Genomic DNA, 25,000 nt, shown 5'->3' with positions numbered 1-25,000 from the left:
TAACCACCAGTTTAACACACTACTAACTAACTCAACCAGGCCCCGCCCCTTTATTCTGCGTATGAATTATTATAATGAGGAATATTGTGACGTGTTCGTTCCCGGAAGAAACTATCCCAGAAGGCGTTTCACCCTTTACACCTTACCAAATAAAGTACAGATGGTAATATCTGTAAGTGGAATCATGCTGAAAGAACAGAAGCAAAAATGGCACATGTCAAAAAAACTGTCTGATCTGAGACTACAAGTCAAGTCACCTCATTTATATAGCGCTTTTATCAATATAGATTGTTTCAAAGTAGGGCTGCACAATATATCGAAATATCGCAAATGAATATATCATGATGATGCATATCGCAACAGAGTCATGAACAAAAGACAAAGAGAAAATCACTCACTGCTCTGGGCTGAATAACTTTTGTAGCTTTAATAATAATAATAATCAGTATATATTTAAGTCATACAGTGAAAACTAAGCAGTGTTTATTTTTACATTTGATTATTCAGTTTCTGTTGTTAAATAATCCTAATGTATGATAACCTGAACCACTAAACCCCCTGGTTTACACTGATGTTAAAATAACACTTCTTATGTTACAGTAAAACACTGATGCTCACTTTCAGAAGCTGTAGGGATGTTTTCTTGTCACAGAATGTGAAACACGTATGTAGGTTATATAATTTTAAATATATTTTAAAGATAATTTAAGTTTATATTACAGACTTTAAGCATTATCTGAGCAGTTTCTCCTCTGTTCACACACACACAAAATCTGATGTTGTTCTCCTCTGTTCAGCTTTTGTTTAAACGGGTGATTCTCCTGAAGATTAGAGGCTCCATGTGAATCTTTCTTGCTAGTTGTGACACTAACCTCTGACCTCCTACACACACACACACACACACACACACACACACACACACACTCTCTTAAACTCAATTAACCTCTGCCACACCCACACCAGACACACACTCGTTCGCTCTCACACACACTCGCTCACACACACTAACGACACTAACAGTGACAATGACCTCTGACCTCCTACACACACAGTCACACTAAACTCTGCCACACCCAGACCAGACACACACACTAAACTAACCTTTAACCCTCCCAAACCAGACACAAACACACTCGCTCGCTCACTCACACACACACACACACACACACACACACACACACACACACACACACACACACACACACACACACACACACACACACACACACACACACACACACTCACTCACTCACTCTCTTCCCATGCAACACTGTTCTAGTTTTGGAATATTCCATAAAATTATGACACTCAACATGTAAAAACATATTTCTAAATGTCTAAGTGCCCTATTATTGTCTAAACGTGATCTCTGAATGTGTAACACTTTAATAAACACTTTCTTCTAGTGATCAAGCCTTGAGCAGCAGATAAATGATCTCTGATAGATCAGGATTTCCATCTGCTGGACACTCTGGGAAGTGCAATTAAAATGAGTCATATTTAGCAGTCTCCCATATTTTGCATACACTAGTTTTTAACCCTATTTATTATTTATATTGTTTTAACAGAATTTGTACAATATGCATTAAATTAATTTGCAGCACAAAAACAAATATCAAATTAAATACTCTAAAATATGTATTATTATTATTAATAATAATAACAACTATTTTAATTATTGTTACATATCTAATTAAATATCAAATAAAATGATGATTCATACTGGAAAACTTGGGCATATTAGCTTCAAGAAGAGCTGAAGCTGATTTAATGTTTACCCTTATCAGTGAGTGACTGAGTGAGTGACTGTGACTGTGAGTGAGTGACTGTGAGTGTGAGTGAGTGAGTGTGAGTGAGTGTGAGTGACTGTGAGTGACTGTGAGTGACTGTGAGTGACTGTGAGTGACTGTGAGTGTGAGTGAGTGTGAGTGAGTGACTGTGAGTGACTGTGAGTGACTGTGAGTGACTGTGAGTGACTGTGAGTGACTGTGAGTGACTGTGAGTGACTGTGAGTGACTGTGAGTGACTGTGACTGACTGTGAGTGACTGTGAGTGACTGTGAGTGACTGTGAGTGACTGTGAGTGACTGTGACTGACTGTGACTGACTGTGACTGACTGTGACTGACTGTGACTGACTGTGACTGACTGTGACTGACTGAGTGTGAGAGTGAGTGACTGTGAGTGTGAGAGTGAGTGACTGTGAGTGTGAGAGTGAGTGACTGTGAGTGTGAGAGTGAGTGACTGTGAGTGTGAGAGTGAGTGACTGTGAGTGTGAGAGTGAGTGACTGTGAGTGTGAGAGTGAGTGACTGTGAGTGTGAGAGTGAGTGACTGAGTGTGAGTGACTGTGACTGAGTGTGAGAGTGAGTGACTGTGACTGAGTGTGAGAGTGAGTGACTGTGACTGAGTGTGAGAGTGAGTGACTGTGACTGAGTGTGAGAGTGAGTGACTGTGAGAGTGACTGTGAGAGTGACTGTGAGAGTGACTGTGAGAGTGACTGTGAGAGTGACTGTGAGAGCGACTGTGAGAGTGACTGTGAGTGACTGTGAGTGAGAGTGAGTGACTGTGAGTGACTGTGAGTGTGAGAGTGAGTGACTGTGAGTGTGAGAGTGAGTGACTGTGAGTGTGAGAGTGAGTGACTGAGTGTGAGAGTGAGTGACTGAGTGTGAGAATGAGTGACTGAGTGTGAGAGTGAGTGACTGTGAGTGTGAGAATGAGTGACTGAGTGTGAGAGTGAGTGACTGTGAGTGTGTGAGTGACTGTGACTGAGTGTGAGTGTGTGAGTGACTGTGACTGAGTGTGAGTGTGTGAGTGACTGTGACTGAGTGTGAGTGTGTGAGTGACTGTGACTGAGTGTGAGTGTGTGAGTGACTGTGACTGAGTGTGAGAGAGAGTGACTGTGACTGAGTGTGAGAGTGACTGTGACTGAGTGTGAGAGTGACTGTGACTGAGTGTGAGAGTGAGTGACTGTGAGTGTGAGAATGAGTGACTGAGTGTGAGAGTGAGTGACTGTGAGTGTGTGAGTGACTGTGACTGAGTGTGAGTGTGTGAGTGACTGTGACTGAGTGTGAGAGAGAGTGACTGTGACTGAGTGTGAGAGTGACTGTGACTGAGTGTGAGAGTGACTGTGACTGAGTGTGAGAGTGAGTGACTGTGAGTGTGAGAGTGAGTGACTGTGAGTGTGAGAGTGAGTGACTGAGTGTGAGAGTGAGTGACTGAGTGTGAGAATGAGTGACTGAGTGTGAGAGTGAGTGACTGTGAGTGTGAGAATGAGTGACTGAGTGTGAGAGTGAGTGACTGTGAGTGTGTGAGTGACTGTGACTGAGTGTGAGTGTGTGAGTGACTGTGACTGAGTGTGAGTGTGTGAGTGACTGTGACTGAGTGTGAGTGTGTGAGTGACTGTGACTGAGTGTGAGTGTGAGTGTGTGAGTGACTGTGACTGAGTGTGAGAGAGAGTGACTGTGACTGAGTGTGAGAGTGACTGTGACTGAGTGTGAGAGTGACTGTGACTGAGTGTGAGAGTGAGTGACTGTGAGTGTGAGAATGAGTGACTGAGTGTGAGAGTGAGTGACTGTGAGTGTGTGAGTGACTGTGACTGAGTGTGAGTGTGTGAGTGACTGTGACTGAGTGTGAGTGTGTGAGTGACTGTGACTGAGTGTGAGTGTGTGAGTGACTGTGACTGAGTGTGAGAGTGACTGTGACTGAGTGTGAGAGTGAGTGACTGTGACTGAGTGTGAGAGTGACTGTGACTGAGTGTGAGAGTGACTGTGACTGAGTGTGAGAGTGACTGTGACTGAGTGTGAGAGTGAGTGACTGTGACTGAGTGTGAGAGTGACTGTGAGTGACTGAGTGTGAGAGTGACTGACTGCGAGTGACTGAGTGTGAGAGTGAGTGACTGAGTGTGAGAGTGAGTGACTGTGAGTGACTGTGAGTGTGAGAGTGAGTGACTGTGACTGAGTGACTGTGAGTGACTGTGACTGAGTGTGAGAGTGAGTGACTGTGACTGAGTGACTGTGAGTGACTGTGACTGAGTGTGAGAGTGAGTGACTGTGACTGAGTGTGAGAGTGAGTGACTGTGACTGAGTGTGAGAGTGAGTGACTGTGACTGAGTGTGAGAGTGAGTGACTGTGACTGAGTGTGAGAGTGAGTGACTGTGACTGAGTGTGAGAGTGAGTGACTGTGACTGAGTGTGAGAGTGAGTGACAGTGACTGAGTGTGACTGTGAGTGTGAGAGTGACTGAGTGTGAGAGTGAGTGACTGACTGTGAGAGTGAGTGACTGAGTGTGAGAGTGAGTGACTGACTGTGAGAGTGACTGTGAGAGTGACTGTGAGAGTGACTGTGAGAGTGACTGTGAGAGTGACTGTGAGAGTGACTGTGAGAGTGACTGTGAGAGTGACTGTGAGAGTGACTGTGAGAGTGACTGTGAGAGTGACTGTGAGAGTGACTGTGAGAGTGACTGTGAGAGTGACTGTGAGAGTGACTGTGAGAGTGACTGTGAGAGTGACTGTGAGAGTGACTGTGAGAGTGACTGTGAGAGTGACTGTGAGAGTGACTGTGAGAATGACTGTGAGACACTGTGAGTGACTGTGAGTGACTGTGAGTGACTGAGTGTGAGAGTGAGTGACTGTGAGTGTGAGAGTGAGTGACTGTGAGTGTGAGAGTGAGTGACTGTGAGTGTGAGAGTGAGTGACTGTGAGTGTGAGAGTGAGTGACTGTGAGTGTGAGAGTGAGTGACTGTGAGTGTGAGAGTGAGTGACTGAGTGTGAGAGTGAGTGACTGAGAGTGTGAGAGTGAGTGACTGTGAGTGAGTGAGTGACTGTGAGTGAGTGAGTGACTGTGAGTGAGTGAGTGACTGTGAGTGAGTGAGTGACTGTGAGTGAGTGAGTGACTGTGAGTGAGTGACTGTGAGTGAGTGAGTGACTGTGAGTGAGTGAGTGACTGTGAGTGAGTGAGTGACTGGGAGTGAGTGAGTGACTGTGAGTGAGTGACTGTGAGTGAGTGACTGTGACTGAGTGTGAGAGTGAGTGACTGTGAGTGAGTGAGTGACTGTGAGTGAGTGACTGTGAGTGAGTGACTGTGAGTGAGTGACTGTGAGTGAGTGACTGTGAGTGAGTGAGTGACTGTGAGTGAGTGAGTGACTGTGAGTGAGTGAGTGACTGTGAGTGAGTGAGTGACTGTGAGTGAGTGAGTGACTGTGAGTGAGTGAGTGACTGTGAGTGAGTGAGTGACTGTGAGTGAGTGAGTGACTGTGAGTGAGTGACTGTGAGTGAGTGACTGTGAGTGAGTGACTGTGAGTGAGTGACTGTGAGTGAGTGACTGTGAGTGAGTGACTGTGAGTGACTGTGAGTGAGTGACTGTGACTGAGTGTGAGAGTGAGTGACTGTGAGTGAGTGAGTGACTGTGAGTGAGTGACTGTGAGTGAGTGACTGTGAGTGAGTGACTGTGAGTGAGTGACTGTGAGTGAGTGACTGTGAGTGAGTGAGTGACTGTGAGTGAGTGAGTGACTGTGAGTGAGTGAGTGACTGTGAGTGAGTGAGTGACTGTGAGTGAGTGAGTGACTGTGAGTGAGTGAGTGACTGTGAGTGAGTGAGTGACTGTGAGTGAGTGAGTGACTGTGAGTGAGTGACTGTGAGTGAGTGACTGTGAGTGAGTGACTGTGAGTGAGTGACTGTGAGTGAGTGACTGTGAGTGAGTGACTGTGAGTGACTGTGAGTGACTGTGAGTGACTGTGAGTGACTGTGAGTGACTGTGAGTGACTGTGAGTGACTGTGAGTGACTGTGTGTGTGAGTGAGTGAGTGAGTGAGTGAGTGACTGAGTGAGTGAGTGACTGACTGACTGTGAGTGAGTGACTGTGAGTGAGTGTGAGAGTGAGTGAGTGAGTGAGTGAGTGAGTGAGTGAGTGAGTGAGTGAGTGACTGTGAGTGAGTGAGTGAGTGAGTGAGTGAGTGAGTGAGTGAGTGAGTGAGTGAGTGAGTGAGTGTGAGTGACTGTGAGTGAGTGAAACCTCAGCAGAACCTCATCCTCTACACACACTCGCTCTTCAACTCCTCCATCAGACTACACCCCCCGCTGACCACAGCTACAGCCCCAAAACTATTGTTAAAGAAATACACACAAATCTAAAAGACACCCATGATGAGTCACTAAAAGCACATTTTGACCTCCAGAATAAACTCCAATGTTACTCGACCCTCAATAGAATAAATTGGCCAGTTATCTATTTATTAAACATTTTAAAGAAAGACAAATCATCTCCAAATACAGATTAAGTGACCATGATCTAGAGATAGAGAGAGGAAGACATAGACAAACATGGAGAGAGAGAGAGCAGAGGATCTGTAGACACTGTGATCTACAGCACATAGAGGATGAGGAACACTTTCTGCTCATATATACTAAATACACCGATTTAAGAGAAACTTTTCTGCCCAAATTTGAAGCCTTGATTCCGTCATTCTTTGAATTGTGTGACACTGAAAAAATGTCCTTCTTACTCGGAGATGATGTTAATACAGCTGCACTAGCGGCTAAATATGTGCTAGCTATTCATAACGCCAGAGACAGCTAATTCTCTGGAGTGACCCACTGTATTTATTCAGTATTTATTCATCTATTAAGATAGATTATTTTTATTTATCTATCTATTTACAATGTTACATATTTTATTTGTTTGTTTTATTATTTATTTATATAATATGTTGATGCTTTGGCAACATTGTGTTACACAGTCATGCTAATAAAGCTAATTTGAAATTGAAATTGAGTGAGTGTGAGTGAGTGAGTGAGTGACTGTGAGTGAGTGTGTTAAGTGGCGTGAGTGAGTGACTGAGTGAGTGAGTGAGTGTGTGTGTGTGTTCTTAAGTGACGTAAGTGAGTGTGTGTTTGTGTTAAGTGACGTGAGTGAGTGAGTGACTGTGTGAGTGAGTGAGTTCTTAAGTGACGTGAGTGAGTGTGTGCGTGTGTGTGTGTGTGTGTGTGTGTGTGTGTGTTAAGTGACGTGAATGAGTGAGTGAGTGACTGTGTGAGTTCTTAAAGGGTCACTCCACCCATTTGCATTAAGATTTCCATTGTTAGAAATCCAGTCATACTATTAAATGGGCGTGCAACACTCTTTCATTTTCCCCTGAGACGAGAGAAATCCTCTATTTACCTTTTTCACTTCCTCCCACCCTTTCAAACCCGCCCATAGGGGGTTGGACCTAATGCGCTAAACAGACCTATCAGATCAGTGCCAGTGCGTTTGATTTCACCGGGAGAAACTTTTTGAAAATATGGACAAAGGTACTGAATACGCAGACGGATGCATTAAGGAGGATCTGGATTTTGACGAAGTTATGGTAGAATCGGATGTTGGTGGCTACCTTTATGAGCCAGAGTATAGCGACGAGCAGCTGAGGGCTATGGAGGAACCGGAGGCGGCTGAAGCTGCTGCCACCACAGCCGATGCAGACGATCTGCCTGCCGCGGACGAGGAGCCCGCAATGGCTCCAGCTGCGGCAGATTGGTGGTGCCTGTGCTCTCACTGTGCGCCAATGGACACAGAACAAGAGTCTGTCTGCTGCCGAGAATTCCAGCGGTGCTACGGAATCGGAGGATGACACGGACGTGTGTGTTGTTGCTCACCCGAGTTTCGCACCCCATATGGATAGCGGCGTCCTGGAAACCTACTTTAGAATACCTAAGGTCAACTTGCAACGTCAGCCAAAGCCTACAGGGTCAAATGGTCGTCTTTCAGTAAAGTAAGTTTATTTTCATTTTGTTAACACGCTAACGTGGCAGGTTCATTGCACAAATATCTTGCAGTTAAGCTAGCTAACGTTACTGTAGTGGGAGTGGTCTGCGGAGCTGAGCATTGCAATGCACTATGGGGATTGTTGTCTACAATCCACAAGCACTAAAAAGTCATTTTCTGCCTTTTATCGGCCAATAAGGTCCAAAATTAGAAATTTATGATACTATTCTACTACATATATGACCCACTTTCAATACATATTCATGTCTCACCGGAGGAATGATCCTTTAAGTGAGTGAGTGCGTGTGTGTGTGTGTGTGGTGTTAAGTGACGTAAGTGAGTGAGTGAGTGAGTGAGTGAGTGTGTGTGTGTGTGTGTGTGTGTGTGTGTGTGTTAAGTGACGTGAGTGAGTGAGTGAGTGAGTGTGTGTGTGTGTGTTAAGTGACGTGAGTGAGTGAGTGAGTGAGTGAGTGTGTGCGTGTGTGTGTGGTGTTAAGTGACGTAAGTGAGTGAGTGAGTGAGTGAGTGAGTGAGTGTGTGTGTGTGTGTGTGTGTGTGTGTGTGTGTGTGTGTGTGTGTGTGTGTGTGTGTGTGTGTGTGTGTGTGTGTGTGTGACTTAAGAACTCATTTCTTGAAATGCAATGCAAGTCGCTTGGATAAAAGCATCTGCCAAATGCATAAAATGTGTATGTGTGAGACTGACCTTGATCCTGGGCATGGTGACGGTGGGCGGTCTGGCTTTGGCAGTGAAGCTGTGAGAAGAGCCTCTCTCCAGCACATGTCTGGTGTACGGCATGAACCGGAGACCGTCCGCGCCAAACACAAAATCCTGTCTGAGAGCGTCGATCAGGAGCAACACCACACGCCTGAACAGAGGAGCAGGGGCTCGCGACGAGTTCACGCCGTCTCCTGGAACACACACACACACCACCAAAGTACTTTGTTGCATTATTTTCCTCTTATCTCTGTCAAGCTGCTTTGAAACAAAAGAGACTTGACTTGACCATTCAGTTGCAGATGTGTGTGCTCAACACACTCAAGAATAATGAGCATCTAAAGAGTCTAAATATAATTATGAATTCAATTATAAATAATTAAATAACTTATAACTTAATAAATGTATTAAAAATGCATATAAAACACACAAAATTATATTTATTATATATAATTATATACTAAAAACAACAGCTATAAATTACATAAATATAAAGATATATATATATATATATATATATATATATATATATATATATATATATATATATATATGTGTGTGTGTGTGTGTGTGTGTGTGTGTGTGTATATGTGTATTTACCTGTCTGTGGCTCTGCAGGAAAGTCAGTCAGTTTGCTCTTGGCTGAAAAGGAGGATTTGACAGGAACAGGGAAGAATCCTCTCAGGAAAAGAGCGACTGACACAATCTCAAATATGAGACACAATAAAGCAAATACTGATGAGCTCAGCTTCATGATGAAGATTAACTAAAACATTAATATCACTTCTACAAATAAGACAACACAAACACTGTAGCCTGCCTTATTTCTCAGTGAACGCAATATAACGTTTTGAAGAGAAACGGCACTAAATCCACAAGATTAATGAAGACTCTCCCGGATTAGTGTTTTGAAATTTTCATTTCCGTGTTGTGCAGTGAGAATCAACGGCAACCCACAAGGATCTTTTCTCACATTTTTCAACGTTTCTGCGGACTTTTATTTTGTAATCAGAGCCAAAACTCTTAATTTACATTTACATTACACTGAAATTGTATTGTAATTTATATAATAAAAACTATATAAAAATAAAACATGTCTCTTGATAAATGAAATTAAGAACAGTTGTATATAGACAGTTATTTTTTTAATTTTATTTTTACATTTTAACAAATTAGGCGACAGGGAGAGAAATAAGATTTCAATAAACACGCAATTGTTGAAACTTATATTAGTACATAATTATATATTTTATTAAATTCTATTAATAAGTTCAATGAAAAGCCACAGTGTGAGGTCATCAGTGGCTGTCATGGTAACATAATGTTGTTTATTCACTTTTTGCCACTATCAAACACGCGTTTTATCCGTTAGGAAATTTATAGACAAAGGAAACCGTCGACATAATCTACGCATTAACTTATGCCTTTTCTTACGGTGCTGCTGATGGTGAAAATAAAGTGTGTTTGTAAGCAGTGATTTAGTGGTTCTGTCGGGGGGAATGGAGAATACCACAACCTCGAAGTTTCTCAATGACCGGTTTTCCCGTTTTTTTAAGTTTTCCCTAACCGAGAATGATAAAGATATTAGAGAAGAGATGATGCAACCAGGTGAGTCAAACACGTGATCGGAGATGTGCATTTTATATATACACTACCAGTCAAAAGTTTTGGATTGGCAAGATTTTTAATGTTTTTAAAATAAGTATTTTCTGCTCACTAAGGTTGCATTTATTTGATTAAAAACACACAAAACAATTATTATTGTTAAACATTATGAAAATTTAAAATAACTGATTTCTATTTTAATCTATTTTAAAATGTTTTCCTGTGATCAAAGCTGAATTTTCAGCATCATTACTCCAGTCTTCAGTGTCACATGATCCTTCAGAAATCACTATAATATGATGATTTGATGCTCAAGAAACATTTCTCATTGTTATCAATGTTGAAAACAGTTATTTACATTTTTATTTCAGGATTCTTTGATGAAGAAAAAGTTCAAAAGAACAGCATTTATCTAAAATCTAAAGCTTTTGTAACATTAAACACTAACTTACCGTTCAAAAGTTTGGGGTCTGTAACTGTTAGTAAGAACTTTTATTTTATTTTTTGGGGGAAAGATTATCAAATAAATCAAAAACGTTACTTTTATTCACCAAGGATGAATTAAATTGATCAAAAATGACAGTTAAGACGTGTATAATGTTACAAAAAAATTCTATTTCAAATAAATGCTGTTCTTTTGAAATTTCTATTCATCAAAGAATCCTAAAAAAAAATTGGACACAACTGTTTTCAACATTGATAATAATATAATGAATGTTTTTTAGCATAAAATCTGCATATTACAATGATTTCTGAAGGATCAAGTGACACTGAAGACTGCAGTAATGATGCTGAAAATTCAGCTTTGCATCACAGAAATAAATGGCATTTTAAAATATATATTTAAATAGAAAACAGTTATTTTAAATTCCCATATTGTTTAACAATATTACTGTTTTTTTTTTAATTAAATAAATGCAGGTGAGCAGAAGAGACCTCTTTTAAAAAAAATCAAAATCTTACCGATCCAAAACTTTTGACTGGTAATATATATATATATATATATACACACACACACACAGTAGATCATACATATATTGATGTGTTTGATTTAGCAGAGATCAGTGCTGAGTCAGTGGAGAAGACAGTGATTCTGCTTAAAGAGAAAGCAGAAAGTGGAGATTCTCAAGCCGCCTTCCTCCTGGGACAGTTACACTACGAGGAGGTGATGATGCCTAAAGTCTCTCTCATGTATTCAGCACACTATTTCTATGGGTTATCCAAAGCCAGAATCATGTGTGAATGTGATCCCTGAATCGTGACGGTTTGTTCTTCAGGGCCGCTACACAGAAGCAGAGATCATCTTCGACGGCATTAAAGATGAAGATCCCCGAGCTCTGTATCAGCTGGCCGTCATGTATTACGATGGACTTGGAACAAAAGAAGACCTTGTGAGGACCTTCTTATTCATGATATCTCTCAGATCCACAGAAATAATGGGCTTTCTGTATGTTACAAATTTACAAACGCCTGAAAAAGCAACAGTCGGAAGTCCGGAAGTAAAAACTCCATTCATTTTCTCCATATGTAAACTGATTTTGAACGATAACTCATAAACCTTTAAAGACAGCCCAACTGTGAGCTACGAGGATGTTAATCGATGGTATTTACTTCTGTTGAAACCGTTAGCCCGCATTATTTCAACTTATTTATAAAATAATCGCGTTTGACAGCTAAATTCATGGTGATAAACTACATTACCCATGATGCTGTACAGAAAATTCCACCAATCAGAGTCGGGACAAGCAAAACCGCCAAAAAAGCTCTTTAGCTCCGCCCACTCCCATAAACGAGTCAATCTCTAAACACTCAAAATACTGAAATGTTTGTTTATATATATATATATATATATATATATATATATATATATATATATGCATATTTTAAAAAATGAACTTAAAAAATATATATATATATATTGTTTTTATAATCAACACTTTAAATGAATATTTTTATATTTTATCTGATTTTCAAACACTTTTTTGCTCAAGTTTGTAGTGTTGTGATTCTCCTCGCAGCTGATTGGCTTGGTTCATGGCTTATAAGATTATTTTAAAATTAAAAAAATAATGGAAAAAATACTTCCAGAAAAGGGGACGGACTTTGTTACACTCTATTCAAGTCTCACTGTCCACATGAAAACCACCAACTTTAACAGGGCAAAGCAATGGAGTTGATGAGAAGAGTTGCATTGTGGGATTCCTCATACGTGGGCTCTGTCAGACACGCGGCGCTGTATAACCTGGGCCGGGCGTATCTGGAGGGTTACGGGGTCCAGGCGTCCAGCGATGAAGCAGAGCGGTGAGAAACTATCACACAAAACGCAAAGCTCAACACATCTGTGCATGGTAGAGGTGTAACAATATATCGTGTCACAATATATCGCAATACAAAAATGCAGCAATATCTATCGTGGATAGTGACAATATGTATTGTGTATAGTTCACCCAAAATAAAAATTACTGTGTGAGAAAAAATTCAAGTTTACAGAGTTTTACTGTCAGTGCTACATTAAACAATGTTCAATATTATAATGTATAATAATGTATATTTTTACACACATCACGATACTGAACTCACGATATTATATTATTCCGATACTCCAAGACATGATAAAAGGCTAACAAAAAATGTACTGTTGATTAAAATGCTAAGTTTGGTATTACATTGGTTGTGTAAATGAATAAGCTTGGACTTGGTGCTGGAAACCCAATGCACAGGACAATAGAGACACCAGAATAACAATTTTCTTGATTCTGAAGCTTAAAAAACAGAATTATTGTAGACGAATATGCACTCTGTCACTGACTAGTTATATTTAAAATAACGTAGGCCACTTTTTACACAAATTCATTGCATTATTATACATTATATTCAACATTATATATAGTAATTTAATGTAGTAATGTAGAGATTATTTTTTTCTCACACAGTCATTTTTATTTTGGATGAACTATACACAATACATATCGTTGCATTTTTGTATTGCGATATATTGTGACACGATATATTGTTACACCCCTAGTAAGGAGGTATGTGATTTGGGACTGAGCCCTGGTGTGTTTCTCGCAGGCTTTGGCTCCTGGCAGCTGATGATGGGAACCCGAACGCTAGTGTGGAAGCGCAGTCGTCTCTCGGCATGTTCTACTGCAGACCGGAGACCCTCGACCTCACAAAGGTCCTGATATTATACATTACCTGCTCCGTGTGTAGACACACAACCAGAGAGAATCAGCACTGGGTTCCTTTGGGAATCTGATGGGATTTTCGAATAGTGATTTATGAATGGAATTGGTCTGTGGTTGGCTAGAATTGTGGGGTGTAAACTTGCAATTGCAATAAAAAAGTCAGAATTGTGGGATACAAACTCGCAATTACGATAAAAAAGTCAGAATTGTGGGATGTAAATTCGCAATTACGATAAAAAAGTCAGAATTGCAGGGAAATAAATTCACAATTACGTTAAAAAAGTCAGAATTGTGGGATGTAAACTCGCAATTACGTTAAAAAAGTCAGAATTGTGGGATGTAAACTCGCAATTACGATAAAAAAGTCAGAATTGTGGGATGTAAACTCGCAATTACGATAAAAAAGTCAGAATTGCGGGAAATAAATTCGCAATTACGTTAAAAAAGTCAGAATTGTGGGATGTAAACTCGCAATTACGATAAAAAAGTCAGAATTGTGGGATGTAAACTCGCAATTACGATAAAAAAGTCAGAATTGCGGGAAATAAATTCACAATTACGTTAAAAAAGTCAGAATTGTGGGATGTAAACTCGCAATTACGATAAAAAAGTCAGAATTGTGGGATGTAAATTCGCAATTACGATAAAAAAGTCAGAATTGCGGGAAATAAATTCGCAATTACGTTAAAAAAGTCAGAATTGTGGGATGTAAACTCACAATTACGATAAAAAAGTCAGAATTGTGGGATGTAAAATCGCAATTACGATAAAAAAGTCAGAATTGCGAGATGTAGCCTAAACACGTAACTATGATAAAAAAAGTCAGAATTGCAGAAAAGTCAGAAATATAAATTTGCAATTGCGAGGAAAAAAAATCAGAAATCTGGGATATAAACTTGCAATTGTGATAAAGTCAGAATCGTGGGATTTAAACTCACAATTGCTAGCCTGGATGGCAGCCCGAACCCCGCCCACAAAATTTGAAGGTCGGGAAGTTCGGTCCGGACTCGATCCGTTGAGGAGCTATTATGCCCAAACAAAAAATAGTTCGGACCAATCAAATTGACAGGGCGGGCTTTATACGATGATGGACAAATGAGCAACGGTAACGTAACCATCCACGTCACCAAAGACCGCTTGGGTTGAATTCGTTTACAACAAAGAATGGCTGCCGCTGGAGAATTTATGTGTAGATTCAGCTATCGCGTCTGTTATAGAAGATGTAGACAGCGCATTCATTTTAAAAGAGGAACAGAGAACCGCGATCAAGGCATTTGTCGATTGGAAAGAAGTTTTTGCCGTCCTTCCTACGGGATTCGGTCTATCCAATCGGTATTGCAGAGGCATTTTTTTCCTGGTTCGGATGAAACACCCCATAATCACAGCCCAATGGAGCAGCATCAGACTCACATAGAATCTGAGTATGACGACATCAATTGCAATAAAAAAGTCAGAATTGTGGGATATAAACTCACGATTAGAATAAAGTCAGAATTGTGGGATATAAACTCGCAATTACGATAAAAAAAAGTCAAAATTGCGGGAGATAGCCTTCGGGCTAATTTGGGTGTATTTACAATTAAGAATGTTAATTAATGTACACTGTCCCTTTTCTAAAATAAATAAATTAATTAATTAAAAAAATATATATAAATTTGCAATTGTGAGGGGAAAAAAGTCAGAATTGTGGGATATAAACTCGCAATTACGAGAAAAAAGTCAGATTTGCATAATGCGAAGGCATCAAGTAATGATAACCACAGATCTTATTCAACTCATAAATTGAATTAGCCATCCGTTGACCTATAAATAAACAAATTGTTGATAATACATTTAACTGTTATACTGCATTATAAGAAAAAAATTATTATAATTAATTAAATTAAAAATGCATATCAATTATAATAAGTTAATTAAAACTTAATAAATATGAGTTAGAATACATATAATTTAAATAATACATTAAAAATGTACATTTGTTAAAAAAACTTTGTCTGGTATAATGTGTGTATATATATATATAATTTTATATATAAATATATATATATCAAATATATTTATATATAAAATTATAACTAAGTAAATTTTGACTTCTGTCATAGTTTCAACATTTTGTCAATTTCAACTTTTTGTCATAATTATAACTTTTTATGTCATAATTATGTTTTAGAAAAGCATGATTTTTTTTTATACGTGGCAGAAATTGACTTCCATGATGTAATCAAGTAAAAAATAATTGACTTTATCACATAAATACGACTTATGTCAATTTCGTCTTATGTGAATTCTGAAAGTCAATTCCAACCATCTGTGCTTTTTAACTATCAAGGCTGCATTTATTTTGATACAGTAAAAATAGTGAAATATTATTATATATATAAAGTGTAATTTATTCCTGTGGTCAAAGCTGAATTTTCAGCATCATTACTCCAGTCTTCAGTGTCACATGATCCTTCAGAAATCACTATAATATGATGATTTGCTGCTCAAGAAACATTTATGATTATCAATGTTGAAAACAGTTTATATTTCATATACTTCATATTTTATGTTTGTTTGTTTTGTGTGTATCTGTTTTTTTTTGTGTATGTCTGTCTCTGTGTGTGTGTGTGTGTGTGTGTGTGTGTGTGTGTGTGTGTGTGTGTGTGTGTGTGTGTGTGTGTCAGGCGTTCTCGTGGCACTCGGAGGCGTGTGGGAACGGCAGTGTTGAGTCTCAGGGCGCTCTGGGAGTCATGTATCTGTACGGTCTCGGTGTGCAGAAGGACCCGGACTCGGCTCTGTTCTGCCTGAAGGCCTCAGCGGAGAGAGGGAACGTTTACGCTCAAGGTCATCTGACGGCCTGTTACTACCAGCGCAAACTCTACTCCAGAGCCGCAGCACTGGGAGAAAGGTGCAGCCTCACCTCTCACACACACACACACACACACGCTAACATGCAACCAAATAATCCATTATTAATGGGATTGACGGGTCAGTCGGACTAAAAAGCCTTCATGTAAACACTTTATTCGATCCAATTGAGATAGATCCAAATGAAATTTCGATCGGATTCGATTGAAAGGGGTGGTTTATTCCTTTTCTAATCTGATCGAGAGAACACTTGATGTGCAATGATGTAGAAATAGCGTAATGACGTATGACACGATGAACGTCTCGGTTACGCGTGTAAGCCTCGATCCCTGAAGGAGGGAACGGAGACGTAGTTGACTGATTGGGATAACGCCAGGGAGCCAGTCATCTTCGAGTACTATTGAAACGAGCCAATGGAATTGGCGAGCGTGTTTTGCATCACACACTCCGCCCCCGCGGCGCGGGTATAAATACGTAAGTGGATGCACGCACTAGTTGCTTTTCACTAAGGAGCCGAGCGTATCTCGGAGTCAGCGGTGGTCCAGGAATAGTGGCGATGGGACTACGTCTCCGTTCCCTCCTTCAAGGAACGAGGGTTACATACGTAACCGAGACGTTCCCATTCAGTCGCTACGTCGACTGATTGGGATCCCAATTAAAACGCCACTAGTGCAGGCACCTTCCAGCGCCTACACAAAAGCCTTCTGATTATAAAAGCATTATTTGAGGTGGAGATGGGACAGGGCTTAGGCCAGGGAACTCACTGCTGTTCCACAAGACCACTGGGAAAACGTTCTCTTTCGTTGGAAAGGAATACACTGCGGAAGCCTCATCCTGGCCGTAGGGAGGTAACGTGGAGAATACACGTATAGGATCGCCGTAGGGATCACAACATATGGACCCAGCCTAACACAGGTTCCACCAGTGCATACGAGTGATAGGCCTCACCCATGAGCTCACGGTCTGGGCTATACCCTTGTGCATGTTCATGAGTGTTCAAGCGGCTTGCCCACACGCTTTGCACGCCTTGCCCGTCAGAACGGATGAAAACTTACAGGCCTTAGGCCGTGTGTCCACCAAAGCGTTTTTAGCCAGCTGAAAACGCTAGGCACTCTGCTGAAAACGCCTAGCTGTGGGCGCTTGAGAGCGTTTGGCAGCGCAGCATTTTTTTTTTCAGTTGAGACGCTTTGCTTGTTATGATACGGAATATCCGCAAAAGTGTTACTAGCATCTCATTCACACATATTTTGTTTCTTTGTTGATTCTATATTAAAATGTTGATACAATGTAACGTATTTTCTCTGGTTCTTGTTTTAAATTATTATTCGGTTATTATGCTTCTTGTAAAAAAAACGCTCAGCGCCTCGTTACGCTCATGGCGTTTAAAAACACGGCGCTCCCATTGAAAACAATTGGAAAAATACGCCACCTGCGTGAAAAAACACTTTGGTGGACACATGGCCTAATGGTGCGTTCACACCGAACGCGAATAGAGCGTCTAGCACGAGTGATTTCAATGTTAAGTCAATGCAAAGATGTGTTACCCGCGTAAAAAATTCCTGCGGCGCGAATGAGGCGTGGTGCGGTAGACGCGAATTCGCCTCGTTCGCGCGAATGATGCAAATATCGCGAATTGAGCGTCTTGCGCGTTACGCGCAAATTATTTATTTAGTTCTTTTTGTGCATTCACGCGTTTGACGCGAATTCGCGTCTGCTGCCTGAGTTGAAAAATCTGAACTTCTGCTTCAATTCGCGCTGTTAACCAATCAGGAGCCAGCTTGCTGCTGTCACGTGGTGAAGTAAATATTTTATCACATAAAAACTTGATTTTAATATATAATATGAGACATTCATTTTGTATGATATTTATTCCATATCTAATCTAGATTATATGAAACATTATTATTCTAATATAAAGAGAACCAACATACTTTAGTGCAAGAACATGCCTAGTTTGTGTCTGGACACTGAGGGGAAAAAAAAAAATCACAGGACAGTTTAATCACTTTTGTAGTAGCCTAAGCTGGCTCCATTTATCATCAAAACAAAAATAAATTACAGATTAGGTGGGTGAGGGCAAGGGTGATCCTCGCTCCGATGCGGGACAGGCGGAAGTACCGCTGAAAGCGGCCGTCATCCAGGCGCAGCTCCTGGAGCAAATGGTGAAACTCGACAAACTGGGTTCACCTCCGAAGGGTCTGGTGGACCCAAATACGGAGACGATTATCTCTACGCCGCTGTTCTGCTCTCCACTGGAGGGATAGCCTCGTAACCCTTCACCGCTCCCCCGTCGAGGGTAGTGAGGGGGGAGGAGCTACTCAGGCGGTTTCTAGCAGAGAAAGGTGCCGTCCATGCCCTTGTCAACTCCTCATGCACTTCAGGAAAGAAAGGTACCGGAGCGGCGGGCTGAGACCAAGACCGACCTGCTCCAAGAAACCAATCATCCAACCGAGACGGTTCGGGACAAGGTGGAGGGTACCACTCGAGCCCTACCGCCTCGGCGGCCTTTTTGAGCAAAGCTGTCATCTCTGGATCCGGCTCAGTGCAGCCGAGTCGTCATCTCTGGAGCCCAGCTCTCCTTCCGATGCTGCAACGGATATCCTGTCCTCTGGAGGGGCCCCGAATGAAACCCCACCACAGAGGGACCAGCACGGGAAACTCCACCGGCTGCGGTGTGAAAGAGGAGTGAGGGATCCATGTGGGTTTGCCGGGCGGATTACCCGTCACCGTGATCCTCAGGTCACCCAGTCCAGACGGCACTCCAGGCTTCTTCTGGGAAGGTAAACCAGAGGAGACACCGGAGCGGGGACTCCACCCTCGCGAATGAAGGCGAGTCTCGACCTCAACACAGAGACAGTCATATTCCCTCAATGGGAGATATTCCCTGCCACAGCGTGCTTTAAGCCCAGACATGTGATACAGCTCTCGCAAAAAAGACGCAAACTCACCCGTGTTGCCCTTTCCGTCACCAGTGCCGCAGCACACAGGGAATGACCGCGGCAACACTAAATCAGCAAACTGAAATAGTGAAGCACTCACTTTTCTGCCCTCAACCAGCCGTCAACACACACAAACACAGAAATCTGACGACTGGTTTTGGGCATAATTACTGCGCGATCAATATAAACGCCGGCACAATGGTTCATATGCTCATTTACACCAAATTATGACCAGAAATGGATAAATATTAAGTCTGCCGTTTAAATCTGTCAATCTGATAACTAATGGATTATTTGGTTGCATGTAAACGTAGCCAGACTGAAACACTGCTCGTTTTGATTTAGCATGTAATAACTGGTTTTGGTTGGTCTCTCAGAGTGTGTGGGTACGAGGACACCAGTGCCATAGCCAGACACACAGGCTGTCTAGAGGAGTTCATCAGGAAGGGCATCACTATAGCCATGTTTTACTTCGCACGCTGCCTTTATCTGGGCCGAGGAGTCCTGCAGAACAGAGACAGAGCAAAAAGATACTTCACACAGGTACACTAAGTGCAAATAGTGATAGACGGTATTTACACCTAGTGTAAATGGCAAAAAAAGTAGTAAGTGTCTGTTATAATGCAATTATTCTGCACAGATGTTAGACCTGTAAAATGCACGGCTGCTGAGAAGCGATGTGGGAAATAATAAAAGTAATTCTGACTTTTTAAATTGCAGTTGAGAGATTATCTCTCAAAATTTCTGCGGAACATAAACTCAATTGCGATAAAGACAGAATTGAGAGATATAAATCTGAATTGTCGGATATAAACTCACAATTACGATTAAAAAGTGGGATGTAAACTTGCAATTATGATTAAAATGTCAGAATTGCAGGATATAAACTTGGAATTGCTATGAAAAAATCTGATTTGACGTATACAAACTTGCAATTGCGAATAACAAGTCAGAATTGTGGGATTTAAACTTGCAATTACGATAAAAAAGTCAGAATTGTGGGATATAAACTTGCAATTGCACTAAAAAAAGTCAGAATTGTGGGATATAAACTTGCAATTGCGATAAAAAAGTCAGAATTGTGGAATATAAACTTGCAATTGCGATAAAAAAGTCAGAATTGTGGGATATAAACTTGCAATTGCAATAAAAAGGTCAGAATTGTGGAATATAAACTTGCAATTGCAATAAAAAGGTCAGAATTGTGGAATATAAACTTGCAATTGCGATAAAAAGGTCAGAATTGTGGGATATAAACTTGCAATTGCGATAAAAAAAAGTCAGAATTGTGGGATATAAACTTGCAATTGCGATAAAAAAGTCAGAATTGTGGGATATAAACTTGCAATTGCGATAAAAAAAGTCAGAATTGTGGGATATAAACTTGCAATTGCAATAAAAAGGTCAGAATTGTGGGATATAAACTTGCAATTGCGATAAAAAAGTCAGAATTGTGGGATATAAACTTGCAATTGCGATAAAAAAAAAGTCAGAAATATGGGGGATATAAACTTCCAATTGTGATAAAAAAAGTCAGAATTGTGGGATGATTTGAAACGATCTGTATTGTATAAAGCTGACTGGACTTTCAGATTTCTCTCATTGTCGTCAGGCTGCCAGGATGGATCCAGAAATCTGTCAGGAGCTGCAGATGAACGTCGTACACGGCAGAATATAAATCACACAATCACTCGTTTCATCTCAGAGAAGTTTAGTATTATTTCAGTGTGATATAAAGATGATCCAAAGAGAGTCTTTTAAAAACGCATGTGCCAAATTCTTACAAATGTAATCTTTATATTCAAGTCGGTTTTATTTTTTATGAAAAAAGTTAAGCTTATATCTTGAATATGTGTGTACATATAAAATGTATTATTTTCAAAAAGTTTTCAAACATATTTTTTAATGAATGTTATAAATATTTTTAAACTACATAACTTTTTTTTCTTTGAAATCATTACACGTAATAAATACATCAACTGTATATTATTTACTTCCCCCACAAAAAAAGAAAGAAAACAATAAAAACAAAAAATTATTTAATTTAGAAATTGAAGAAATTGTACTCAATTTCAATTGTACACACTAAGAAATTGTATTCAAGTTCAAGATATGAATTGCATTTTAATATTTTACTATATTGAAGACATGACACATGACAGATCTTCTTTTGCAATTTATTGCTTATAAATGCTCTAGCCTATTTTTGGTAAAAATAAAAGTCTATAATAATATTAATAATAATAATAATAATATCACAAACAGAACCTTCACAATAACTGTACATGACATATTGCACGATTAAAAGCCTTCGTAATGGTCACAATAATATGTAGAGCGTTTACATTGGTCTGGCTTTTTGCACTCATTATTCACATTACAAAGCAAAACCCCCAAGAAGAAAACGAAAGAGAGAAAAGCAGAAGATGACAGCTGGCAGTGGATGACCGGGCCTGTTCCTCCAAAAACACAAGAACAGATTAAAACACAAACACATTTTCATGAGGCTTCCTCGAGTCGCGTGTTTGAGAAAGAAAACATCAGGCCTGTACGGCGTTGACGCTCAGCTCAGGATACAGTTCTTTAAGAAGCATCTCCAACAAGATCTGAAGACAGAGAGAGAAAAATATCAATATATTCATCATGTCCACCGTTAGATGGCACTAGAGTATCATTAATCAAACCTAAACCGAGATAAACACAGACATTATATTAAAGTCCCCCTGCAGTCAATCATTTTAGCCCTTAAAACTCATCTTTAAATCACCAAATTTACATACTTTTTTTTCCCCCCGATTGGTTACAAGGTAGTTTGTGACGTCAGAAACACCAGCGATTTCAAACCGTGTTTTTGAGACTGTTTTTGGTTCACTGCAGTTTTAAGCAGAAAATACTCAGCAATGCTGTCGACTTATGAATTTACACATGGTTTGTGTTTAAGCATATTAAAAACACCACATAGACATATAAACAACATTAAAAGCTGGATTTTCACCACAGGGGGACTTTAACAATCTAGATCTAGAAGCTGTCTTAGTGGTAATCGGGTTTAATTTACAGTATTATATTAGGCCAATCTACATTTTTATATAACTGACTTAAAACAGTTATGAACAGTCAAATTTGATGACTTACTTGTAAGAATAGTTTAAGTGGCTTATGGTACCGAAGCCTGATCTGGAAAACCCTTATGAATCATAACAGTTATGTAGCTAAAGCTCCACATTTTAAAACAATTTATTATAGTCTATACCAGGAGTAAACTATGACTTTAACATTGCAGCTTCCAAAAGTAAAATCCCCTTCATTTTCTCCATAAAGACGATTAATAATAATATTAAAAATATAATTACATTAACTCTCCTTACACTCACAAATATATATATATATATATATTCAATTATTTGTAATAAACCTTTTTAAGTCTATCGCAGTTTTGGATAAAATTGTTATTTTTCCCTTTCCTCGTGGCTTTTATCTGAAGAATAGTTGTTTCAGAAGAAGAGAAAGCAGTTCAACAAAGATTAAGGGTGTGTTTACACGAGAACGATACAGACGACACCACTGTCAAAACAATCCCGAAAAACGACTAAAAACGCTGTATTCTGCTGTCAGGCCATTAGATGGCGATGAAACACTACAGACTGAACACGTAATGCATGACGTCATCGTCTTCAGAGATTCAAGTTTTGTGTTGTTTACACGGAGAACGTTTCCAAAAACTTGCACTTTGAAACTCGTTTTCAAAAGTTCGCGTTTTCAGGCGCCCAAAACGCCATTGTCGTGTAAATGAACGGCCAAAACGCATACCGTATTTTCCGCACTATAAGGGGTACCGGATTATAAGGCGCACCTTCAATGAATGACCAATTTTAGAACATTAACTGTATATAGGGCGCACCGGATTATAAGGCGCATAAGATACTGCAGTCAAACGTTTGACTGGGTTTGCGTTATGCATCCACTAGATGTGCCATAGGGAATGTAGCGATTGCGCGGCGCCGTAGGAGAGGCGTTTATTAGTAAGCGTGAGCGCGCTGGGGCGGGCACGTAACTTACATTCGCAGCCTGACTCATACGAGTATTCATGTGCGGCGGCTCGCTGACAGCAACAGCTGGCTGTTTTGAATGAGATGACCCGGCTACTGTGAACGGGGAACGCTTTATGAACATTCTGTGACGCGCAAGTAGCGCCGGGGACAGTGTGTCTGTTCGTATGTCTGTTAGTAAGAGTGAGCGCTCGTGAGCGGGCACGTTAATTACACACATAACCTGATTTATACGAGGTTGAACTGGCCGTGTGACAGAGCGGCCATAAGATGGACACGAGCGCGAGTTTGCGGGCGAATTTAATAACGCGGAGCGTTATTAACCAATTGATCCAATTAACCAATTGATCCATATATAAGGCGCTCCGGATTATAAGGCGCACTGTCGTTTTTTGAGAAAATTAAAGGCTTTTAAGTGCGCCTTATAGTGCGGAAAATACGGTAAAAAGTTTCAATTTTTAGTTGAAAACGGTGTTGTGCAAACAGCCCCTAAATGTCCTCTGAATAATGTGCACTGATGATCTCCAAATGATCAGTGAATAAAGCTCAGGTTTCAAAGCAATCAGTGTTTCAGAGAGCAGAAACGAGAGCGTCAGCTGACAGGGATATAAGTATACGACAGCGGGGTTATGTGTGCGACTCACGTAGAGGAGATGTCTGTTGGCTCTGGTCTCCTGAAGTGCATTAAAGATCTTGATGATCCCGTATCGGGCGTTCTGCTGCCCAACCAGATTCTGGAGTGCATCTGAACAACAACAACAAGCTTTTCTGATTATATTCCACAGTCTCAGTTGACCAATGAATGACTGGCTGCTGTAATTGCTCCCGCTGCAGGCTGTGTGTGTGTGTGTGTGTGTGTGTGTGTGTGTGTGTGTGTGTGTGTGTGTGTGTGTGTGTGTGTGTGTGTGTGTGTGTGTGTGTGTGTGTGTGTGTGTGTGTGTGTTTTAAGTGTCCCGCTATAATTAAAACGCTCCATGCAAGCAGAAACAGCACGAAATGAAACCGTCTGAATCCACACAGGACTAGTTCTTGTATTCATGTGGATTTAAAAAGAGCTTCAACAATATTAAAATGATATTTGAAAATTGTCAACTACCTTTAGTCACCTTTTTAATGAAGTAAAATAATGGTGCAATGGGAATTACCATAATAACAAGGTTCTAATATTAGAAGCTCAGAGTGTAATGAACCATTTATGACCAAAACAGCAGCGCTGCAACATATAAAGGTTTTTTTTTAGATAGTCAAGCGTTTATGCCACACTTTCTTTTTTTCTTTACTGTGATACTGCAGAAAAAGAAAGAATTAAAAACTATTAAAAACCGTTTTTGTCAAGGATGTAATAAAATAAAATATTAGATGAATATTACACTTAAAAAAAACTTGACTTGGCAGCGAACTGAAATAAAAAAGGTTTAAGTTACTAAACATTAATCAAACTAAAAAAAAAATGAAAGCTAAACAGAAATATAAAACAAACTAATAAAAACAAAAAAAGTAATGAAAAATATAAAAAGGGTAATTGTGACTTTTTATTTCACAATTCTGACTGTAGAGATTATTTATCGTAATTATGACAAATAAAAAAAGTCCGAATTGTGGGATATAAACTCACATTTGCAATAAAAAAGTCAGAAATGTTTCAGTGTTTTCAGTGTAGGTTTGTGAAAGTGTTTCCCGCTCACCCGGGATGTTGTCCAGAAGCTTCTGTTGCGCTCTCTCCTTGGTTTCTTTGCGCTCACTCTCCGAGCGGCTTTTGTTATGAGGCGCCAGTTTCCCGTTGGGCCAAAACGTGTCCCGGAATATATTAATGTAGTAAACCAGCATCTGCTCACTGAAGATCCAGTTTACAGTGTCTCTGATCTGCCTGAGGACGAAGAGCGAAGGACAAACTCAGTGAGAAATAAAGCATGTCTCCATT

General features: G+C 40.2%; 3 protein-coding genes across 5 annotated transcripts in view; 1 reads left to right on the top strand and 2 right to left on the bottom strand.

Annotated features, from left to right (window-relative positions):
* The window catches only part of pigg (phosphatidylinositol glycan anchor biosynthesis class G (EMM blood group)), an 87,411-nt gene extending 77,983 nt beyond the window's left edge, over nt 1-9,428 (bottom strand). The window contains exons 1-2 of the mRNA XM_077223751.1: nt 9,049-9,428; nt 8,437-8,642 (exon numbers count right to left, since the gene is read on the bottom strand). Of these exons, the coding sequence (XP_077079866.1) occupies nt 8,437-8,642; nt 9,049-9,202 (360 nt within the window). The 5' untranslated portion in view covers nt 9,203-9,428. The remainder of the gene's footprint in view (nt 1-8,436; nt 8,643-9,048) is intronic.
* A 350-nt stretch (nt 9,429-9,778) lies between these two features.
* lrp2bp (LRP2 binding protein) lies at nt 9,779-21,074 on the top strand. Of its 3 annotated transcripts, none has more exons than XM_077223785.1 (8): nt 9,779-10,056; nt 11,112-11,218; nt 11,331-11,444; nt 12,212-12,354; nt 13,126-13,231; nt 16,001-16,131; nt 19,408-19,573; nt 20,643-21,074. In XM_077223785.1, exons 1-8 carry the CDS (start codon nt 9,948-9,950, stop codon nt 20,706-20,708), a joined length of 942 nt encoding a protein of 313 aa, XP_077079900.1. In that variant the 5' UTR covers nt 9,779-9,947; the 3' UTR covers nt 20,709-21,074. The 3 variants fall into 3 exon arrangements, with proteins under 3 accessions (XP_077079900.1, XP_077079881.1, XP_077079891.1); XM_077223766.1 differs by having other exon boundaries at nt 15,908-16,131; XM_077223776.1 differs by having other exon boundaries at nt 15,908-16,131; nt 20,623-21,074.
* A 60-nt stretch (nt 21,075-21,134) lies between these two features.
* The window catches only part of snx25 (sorting nexin 25), a 69,469-nt gene continuing 65,603 nt past the window's right edge, over nt 21,135-25,000 (bottom strand). The window contains exons 17-19 of the mRNA XM_077223735.1: nt 24,765-24,946; nt 23,724-23,824; nt 21,135-21,636 (exon numbers count right to left, since the gene is read on the bottom strand). Coding sequence (XP_077079850.1) covers nt 21,571-21,636; nt 23,724-23,824; nt 24,765-24,946 — 349 coding nt within the window. The 3' untranslated portion in view covers nt 21,135-21,570. The remainder of the gene's footprint in view (nt 21,637-23,723; nt 23,825-24,764; nt 24,947-25,000) is intronic.

The sequence above is a fragment of the Siphateles boraxobius genome, unplaced genomic scaffold (assembly GCF_051911475.1).
Source record: "Siphateles boraxobius isolate OS27281-9 unplaced genomic scaffold, OSU_SipBor_1 121, whole genome shotgun sequence".
NCBI lineage: Eukaryota > Metazoa > Chordata > Actinopteri > Cypriniformes > Leuciscidae > Siphateles > Siphateles boraxobius.
The sequence above is the reverse complement of the archived record's forward strand: the minus strand, read 5'-3'. Positions and strand labels throughout refer to the sequence as shown.

Coding starts and splice junctions, on each gene's coding strand:
- lrp2bp (XM_077223766.1), top strand. CDS start 9,948: ATGGAGAATACCACAACCTCGAAGTTTCTCAATGACCGGTTTTCCCGT. Junction 10,057..11,111: donor AGAAGAGATGATGCAACCAG/GTGAGTCAAACA, acceptor TTGATTTAGCAG/AGATCAGTGCTGAGTCAGTG. Junction 11,219..11,330: donor GACAGTTACACTACGAGGAG/GTGATGATGCCT, acceptor TTTGTTCTTCAG/GGCCGCTACACAGAAGCAGA.